At 44.5% G+C, this 8,493-nt stretch overlaps 1 protein-coding gene across 1 annotated transcript in view; it reads left to right on the forward strand.

Annotated features, from left to right (window-relative positions):
* LOC112070674 (jun dimerization protein 2) overlaps positions 1 to 1,574 on the forward strand; it is a 4,435-nt gene extending 2,861 nt beyond the window's left edge. The window contains exon 3 of the mRNA XM_024138102.2: positions 204 to 1,574. Coding sequence (XP_023993870.1) covers positions 204 to 407 — 204 coding nt within the window. The 3' untranslated portion in view covers positions 408 to 1,574. The remainder of the gene's footprint in view (positions 1 to 203) is intronic.
* The last annotated feature ends 6,919 nt before the right edge of the window (positions 1,575 to 8,493 follow it).

Raw genomic sequence — 8,493 nt, forward strand, 5'->3', positions numbered from 1 at the left:
TGGAGGTGGTGAACTCTGACCTAACAGTATACCCCCTCCCCTATCTGTCCTCCCTGTAGGAGTCGGAGCGTCTGGAGGTGGTGAACTCTGACCTGACAGTATACCCCCTCCCCTATCTGTCCTCCCTGTAGGAGTCGGAGCGTTTGGAGGTGGTGAACTCTGACCTGACAGTATACCCCCTCCCCTATCTGTCCTCCCTGTAGGAGTCGGAGCGTCTGGAGGTGGTGAACTCTGACCTGAAGTCCCAGATTGAGGAGTTGAGGATGGAGAGACAGCAGYTAATGGTGATGCTCAACCTCCACCGCCCCACCTGCATCGTCCGCACCGACAGCGTCAAGACCCCCGAGAGCGAGGCCAACCCCCTGCTAGAACACCTGGCTGCCGAAAAGTTGACCGCCTCCAAATGAAACCACAAGGGGAAACAAGAAACCGAAGGTCGACAAAGATAGATCCGCCAAAAAAAACAACTGTCGTCATCATCGTGAATGGTGGCCATTTTGGAAAAAAAATTCAAAAATCAACTGCCGTTTTTGTTGTTGAAGCACATACAGTATGTACTGTCTTGACCTCAAAGCTGGAGACTTGTTGAGACTCTTGTCTGTCTTTGCCCGAAGACCTGTTTTTTTTTAAAAGGTTCCGTTGCCTCGGTAACACCGTGGTAATGTTACCTGAGTGGGCTCTGAGGGACGTACTGCCTTTACGCCCAACCCAGTTCTCTCTGCGTCATCATAAGTGCTGTTTGTTCTGAAACCCAGTCAGTGCCTCAAGTTTAACTTACTGCATCACAACCATCACTTACAATAAAGGACAAAATAGAAGAAGGTATGAAGTGGAAACTATAATGTTGAAGAGGAAACACTAAGGGCAATCATTCTAATGCTTCTGTTACTGACACTTATCAGCACTGAGACAAACAAAGGGGCTGTTTTTTTAATATTCTAAACCTGTATAACGGTAGAGACACACAGGTGTAGCCAGCCAGCGTGCTGCGGTTCGCCAGTGTACTGTATACCACGTTTAAATATACAGCCTTAGTAATATTCTAGGATATTACTGCATTCAGTGTATACTAAAGTTGGAACATAGTTGTTTTGTATTTTATATTACAATGCAGATTTTCTTTTTAAATTTWMAAAAAAATGTAACCTTTAAAAAAAAWAATTATATCCTCTGCCTTGACGATGGCAGTATCCGGTTGATCCGATTTGTGGTGACGCTGGCGTCATAAATAAAAGCACATATAAAACTATATGAAATAATGTTTACACTCCTGTTTATAAAAAAAAAAGGCATTGTTACGTCAATGTCTGTCTTGCAATGTGCTTATTTTATACCGCTTTATATATATATATAAATGACATGTATTATTGTGAAATGTTCTGTATTCTAATCACTTGATGTGATTTAGCATTTTTACATCTGTCAGTCTGTCCAGTTCTATTTTTCTATATGAATATTGCGCTGTTTAGCAGCTGTGAAAAGAACAATTGTTCAGTTAACAGCTGAGCAATATCTCTCAATGACTTATGTATGACTTTCTTACCCCCCATATATAAATTATATTTGTCAAACTACGCTACGACTTTCATTTCTTGATCTATTTGCATGACGGCTACTAATGTCTGCAGCGTGGTTGTGTCAGACCATTTACGATGACACGCCCCTCTCTATTGTCATTGGTTGCGCTAGTTGCGTAGTTTGTCTGGTTCAAGCATTCATGACATCACCCTGAAGAAGGCACAGTGATGCTGGGCTCTCAGCCTGAGTCATCAGCCTGGATCTCAGCCTTAGTCATAAGCCTGGCTCTCAGCCTGAGTCATCAGCCTGGATCTCAGCCTTAGTCATCAGCCTGGCTCTCAGCCTGAGTCATCAGCCTGGATCTCAGCCTTAGTCATCAGCACTGTGCTCTGCTAGCCTGAGTCATCAGCCAGGATCTCAGCCTTAGTCATCAGCCTGGCTCTCAGCCTGAGTCATCAGCCTGGATCTCAGCCTTAGTCATCAGCCTGGATCTCAGCCTTAGTCATCAGCCTGGCTCTCTGCCTTAGTCATCAGCCTGGAGTCTCAGCCTTAGTCATCAGCCCGACTCTCAGCCTTAGTCATCAGCCTGGATCTCAGCTGGATCTCAGCCTTAGTCATCCAGCCTGGGCTCTCAGCCTGGATCTCAGCCTTAGTCATACGGCCTGGCTCTCAGCCTTAGTCATCAGCCTGGCTCTCAGCCTTAGTCATCAGCCTGTCTCTCAGCCTTAGTCATCAGCCTTAGTCATCAGCCTGGCTCTCAGCCTTAGCCATCAGCCTGGATCTCAGCCTTAGTCATCAGCCTGGATCTCAGCCTTAGTCATCTGCCTGGATCTCAGCCTTAGTCATCAGCTGGCTCTCAGCCTTAGTCATCGGCCTGGCTCTCAGCCTTAGTCATCACCCTGGATCTCAGCCTTAGTCATCAGCCTGGCTCTCAGCTTAGTCATACAGGCCTGATCTCAGCCTTAGTCATCAGCCTGATCTCAGCTGGATCTCAGCCTTAGTCATCAGCCTGGCTCTCAGCCTGGATCTACAGCCTTAGTCATCGCCTGGCTTCAGCCTTAGTCATCAGCCTGGATCTCAGCCTTAGGCTCAGCCTGTCTCTCATCCTTTCTCATCAGCTGGCTCTCAGCCTGGCTCTAGCCTTAGCCATCAGCCTGGATCTCAGCCTTAGTCATCAGCCCTGGATCTCAGCCTTAGTCATCAGGCCTGGCTCTCAGCCTTAGTCTCACCTCTGGATCTCAGCCTTAGTCATCAGCCTGGCTCTCAGCCTTAGTTACAGCCTGGATCTCAGCCTTAGTCATCAGCCTGGCTCTCAGCCTTAGTCATCAGCCTGCTCTCAGCCTGCCCTCAGCCTTAGTCATCAGCCTGGCTCTCAGCCTTAGTCATCAGCCTGGCTCTCTGCTTTAGTCATCACCTGGATCTCAGCCTTAGTCATCAGCCTGGCTCTCAGCCTTAGTCATCAGCCTGGCTCTCAGCCTGGCTCTCAGCCTTAGTCACAGCGCTGGCTCTCAGCCTGGCTCTCAGCCTCAGTCATCCAGCCTGGCTCTCTGCCTTAGTCATCAGCCTGACTCCTAGCTCTTCCTCCTGGGCCTCACTGGCACTCAGCCTGCCTCCAAGAGCAACCACCTCCAGAGACGGAGATAAAGTTTCCCATGTGAGATAACAGACAGTTCTAATCATAACTGGCACAGGTTGTGTCCCAAATGGCACCCTATTCACCACATGGTGTCTGACCTGGGGTAGCCCGGGGACCACCAGGTCGTCTAAGGAGGGGTGCACCGGCCCAGGTCGGAAACGGAGCAGGCCAAAGCCCCCGTGCCGCTCAGTAGTGGGATTGCGCCCGTGAATAGACGCTGTAGTGCAGCCTGAGAAATACAGCGAGCTCATAGGTCACTGGTCAAAAGTAGTGCACTATATATAGGGAATAGGGTGCTGTTTGGGACTACAGTCTCTACCTCTACGGTGCTGAAGGGGTGTGTGACCCTGTAGGATGTAAAGCATTTTGAGACATAATGAAAAGCTCTACTTAAAGAAACACTATCACTTTATTATGACAAAATGTACAATGTTACATTAAAACAGAATGATAAAGTCCTTCAAGTTGGTGGATTTGATACAACTAGGCCTGTTCAGGCAGAYGTTAGAGTGCTTTTTTTACTGAAGAATGGCTTGGTTTCATATATTCAGCCCTTTATAGACTTCTCCAAACAGGATTTCTTGAAAACCTGGGAATTTTTGGCAAAGTTTACGTAATTATTCCAACCCAGGAAGAAGGGGACATGTTCAGATAAAACATGGAACTCTCTGCAATTAGATTCTCAGCTAGTCGCGCTCTGTAGTAAGAGAACGTGTACATATTTGGTTCAACTGAGTGTATGTCCTGTCCTTATAGTCTTATATTGCCTGAAGTGCAAACATAACATGAGTTGAGCAAGGACACTACAGTTGAAAACATTTACACTGAAAACGTGTTTATCATGTAAAAGTAAACTAAACTCCTGGATTTAGTGTGAACCTGTGGGCAGGTTTGGTCAGAAATCCAACATGGTAGCTATTAAAAGTCCGTCTGGCTAGGGTTATAGATCTCTGTGGTATATTTATATATCCACGACATATTTATTGACTTTTAAAGTAGGAATACAATTCAAATATTCATTAAATAAATCATAAGTGTCGTATTCGAAATTGTTGCAAACAATTTTATAAGCACAGGACGGCGCTACACACCACACTGCAAGTCATGTGACAAATTGTGTGACGTCACGAATTTAACTTGAAATGCCCTTAAAATCGTCTCTTCTCTCGCCGGGTGCAGTGGCGTGCGCCTGTAATCCAAGTTGCTGGGAGGCTTAGGCTGGCGGATCGTTTGAGCTCAGGAGTTCTGAGCTCCAGTGGACTATGCCGATCGGGTGTCCGCACTAAGTTCGGTATCGATATGGTGCTCCTGGGGGAGCCCGGGACCACCAGGTCGTCTAAGGAGGGGTGCACCGGCCCAGGTCGGAAACGGAGCAGGCCAAAGCCCCCGTGCCGCTCAGTAGTGGGATCGCGCCTGTGAATAGACGCTGTAGTGCAGCCTGAGCAATACAGCGGGACCCAGTCTTTTTGAGCTGTTAAACGGGGGGGAAAAATATGTATTATTTCTTCGAGTTTGAACGTGTGTCAAGGAAATGGAGCTGTCCATAAAACGTGTGTGAAACGCTCCTTTTCGTTTCAGACCTGGTGCACTTAGACGACAAAGTCTCTAGTATACTGTCATTGTTTTCTGTTTTTCAGCTCATTAAACTATTGAAATAAACGTTCTTAAACTACTGAAATGACGCTTTTTTTATGGAAAGACTACCGCATCTATATTGCCTCCTACTGGAATTAAGGTTTAATAATCAGAATTACTTAGAATTACTTAAAATGTCCAAAAGGGGCCGCTATTTGACCGTCGACCTGGTAAAGACTTCTATTTGTGGGTTTGGTGGATGATCGTCTATCTCCCTCAAGCTCAACTCTGGACCTGGGACACCAGGTGGGTGCAATTAATTAAACAATTATCTCCTTGATTAATCTTTCCACATTTGTGTACTTTGTACAAATACATTCAACATCATCATAGTCTACTATTCGAATTGTCATAACTTCCATAAGAGTTGGGCTTATAGCTCAATAGACCGAGTTCCATTTAATGACTTGCCTAGTTAAATAAAGGTTAAATGAATTAAAAAATCATGTATTTGTATCGAATAAATATATCACAGCATTATTATAACTAACATTGTATGGAGGATAAACTCACCTCAACAAACACCAATTACTGTTTTCACTTATGTTGAAGCTAGAGTAAAATCCATAGGCCAAGAAAGGCTCAATATGCCTTAGTTAACCCTTTAGTTCCACTTCCCACACATGACCTCACCTGGTTTAAATGATGAGTCTAGAGACAATATCTCTCTTATCGTCACTCAATGCATAGGTTTACCTCCGCTGTATTCACATCCTACCATACCTTTGTCTGTACATTATGCCTTGAATCTATTCTACCGTGCCCAGAAACCTGCTCCTTTTACTCTCTGTTCCGAACGTACTAGATGACCAGTTCTTATAGCCTTTAGCCGTACCCTTATCCTACTCCTCCTGTGTTAATCTTTTCTCACCATCTTAAATATGCATGCCCCAATCAAAAAATGTAGAACCAGGAACAGATATATAGCCCTTGGTTCACTCCAGACCTGACTGCCTTGACCAGCACAAAAACATCCTGTGGGGTACTGCATTAGCATCGAATAGCCCCGCGATGTGCAACCTTTCAGGGAAGTTAGGAACAAATATACACAGGCAGTTAGGAAAGCAAAGTCTAGCTTTTTCAAACAGAAATTTGCATCCTGTAGCACAAACTCCAAAAAGTTCTGGGACACTGTAAAGTCCATGGAGAATAAGAGCACCTCCTCCTGCCCACTGCACTGAGGCAAGGAAACACTGTCACCACCGATAAATCCGCGAAAACTTCTGATAAACTGAGACACCGTAAATTACAGTCAGCCAAAAACGAGGCAAGGTAGCCTAACCCTCAAGGCATCAGCATGCTTCAGTTAACCCTTATGATGATAGCTAGATAGTCTAGCTGGTAACTGCCAATGATGTATTATTGTTGTGTACCGTAAGGCCTAAATATTAGGTCTCTCTCTCTCTCTCTCTCTCTCTCTCTCTCTCTCTCTCTCTCTCTCTCTCTCTCTCTCTCTCTCTCTCTCTCTCTCTCTCTGTGTCAGCTCTCTGTCAGCTCTCTCTGTCAGCTCTCAGACCTTTGTAAGGGGGACGACACTGTAGACATGCCACCTGTGGAACAATCACACCGTCACTCTCACAGCCCAGGTGAACTTCAATGTGCTGGAAGTACTGCTCTAGAAATGGTTGGCTTTGTTACAGGAAAGACAGGAGGCTATGACGTGGTTTGTTTTGTGTTGCCCTAGAATACAAGGGAAAGCAGTTATGCATCATAGGGGGCCTGAAGTTGTGCCAGGGTTGTGGTACTGCAGTGAGTGTGACTCACTGCAGACATAGGCACAAGTAAAGAGACTCCTAGTCTTCACCCAGTAGCTCAGATTGCCACTGGTCATTTAGCCTCCCCTGCTTTTACTTTGTTCCCATTCTGACTCTTCCTGCATTAGGCTTCAGGCCTAGTGGAATGTATGTACAGAAGAAAGTTGTAAAAGCCAATTATTGTACATATATATATATATATATATACCTTATTTTTTTCATATTTTGTCATTCCCGATTTTGAATTAGACAATGTATTCCCCTCACAGTTGTTGATTTATTAATATGATATCAGTTGTGTATGTCTTTCCTTATAAATGTCATGTGTGATGTTTTGATGCAACTACACTGAGTGTATAAAACATTAGGAACACCTGAACATTCCATGACATAGACTGACCAGTGTAGTATCTGGGATCTACATCTGTTTATATTAGTTACTATGCTGTTACTAAGCGGTGATGTATTACGACAGTGTTACGTTACTACACCTAATAGGAAATGCACATGCGCACTAGTGTGCCCGGGAACTGTAGAGCACGAGAGGTTTTGACTAAACGAAATCTAACTGTACTCCCGTCTCCTGCCTGGTCATTTCTCCACAACACAAATATTACAACCAGGTGAAAAGCTAAGATCCCTTATTGATGTCACTTGTTAAATCCACTTCAAATCAGTGTAGATGAAAAGGGAGGAGACGGGTTAAAGAAGGATTTTTAGGCCTTGAGACAATTGACACATGGATTGTCTATGTGTGCTATTCAGAAGGTGAACGGGCAAGACAAAATATTTAAGTGCCTTTTGAACGGGGTATGTTAGTAGGTGCCAGGCTCACCGGTTTGAGTGCGTCAAGAACTGCAACGTTGCTGGGTCCAACTTGACACAACTGTGGGAAGCATTGAAGTCAACATGGGCCAGCATCCATGTGGAACGCTGTCGACACCTTGTAGAGTCCATGCCCCCGACGAATTGAGGCTGTTCTGAGGGCAAAAGGGAGGGCGGTGCAACTCCAATATTAGGAAGGTGTTCTTAATGTTTTGGATACTCAGTGTATTTGTTTAAAATACAATCCAGATAAGAAAATGTCTGATAATAGAACATGCTGATAGGATTATAGAAAAATACCACCGTTCACTAAAACGACTATAACTCATTCACAGTAAAATCTGATTACAGATTTTCAATCTTTCCAAAATAAAAATGTGTTATACTCTTATCTTTATTCGGAAGTTGTGTAAATGACAGTTGTTTGGTTATAAAAAAAAAAGGTGTCAGAGATGAAACAATGGCAATATGGCGATTTACAGTTAGTTGGTGTTCTAAAGCCTAGTGTTTCCATGGTCCATGCTATCCGGTATCCTTGGGACGTCCCTACCCCTCTAAAGTTGAATTTGAAAATGGTTAAGGTAAAAAGGTTATGTTTAGGGTTAAGTTATGGTTAGGGTAAGGGTAGGGTTTAGGATACGGATGTCCCAAGGAYCCCGGATAGCACTGCCCGGGTTTCCATTCCCCTTTAAAAACATGACCATGTCCGAGGTATTGGACTTCACGACAGTTGCAATTAATTGGAACACTGTGATTGGTTACCCAACATTCTTGGGTGGGGCTTAGCGAAGGGTCAATTATTAGTCCTAAATTAATTAAATGAAGATAAAACCAGACCTTTCTTTTAAAAAATCTACCGGTCAATGATTAAATTCTCTATAGTGAATATTCTGGTTGTGGTTACTTGAAAAATTTGGACGCCTCCTACAGGAATTTCCTAGGAATGGAGTGACCACAGCACTGGGCCCTGGTCAGTAGGGCATTAAAAACGCCTGCCTTCTGGGATAGATTCTGGTCTTGTCCATTAAGCTCTTCTGAATTCCAGAACATGTTTCTCTGGGGGTGGACTCTTCCATGTTTCTCTGGGGGTGGACTCTTCCATGTTTCTCTGGGGTGGACTCTTCC

This window comes from Salvelinus sp. IW2-2015, unplaced genomic scaffold, assembly GCF_002910315.2.
Source record: "Salvelinus sp. IW2-2015 unplaced genomic scaffold, ASM291031v2 Un_scaffold1386, whole genome shotgun sequence".
Taxonomy (NCBI): domain Eukaryota; kingdom Metazoa; phylum Chordata; class Actinopteri; order Salmoniformes; family Salmonidae; genus Salvelinus; species Salvelinus sp. IW2-2015.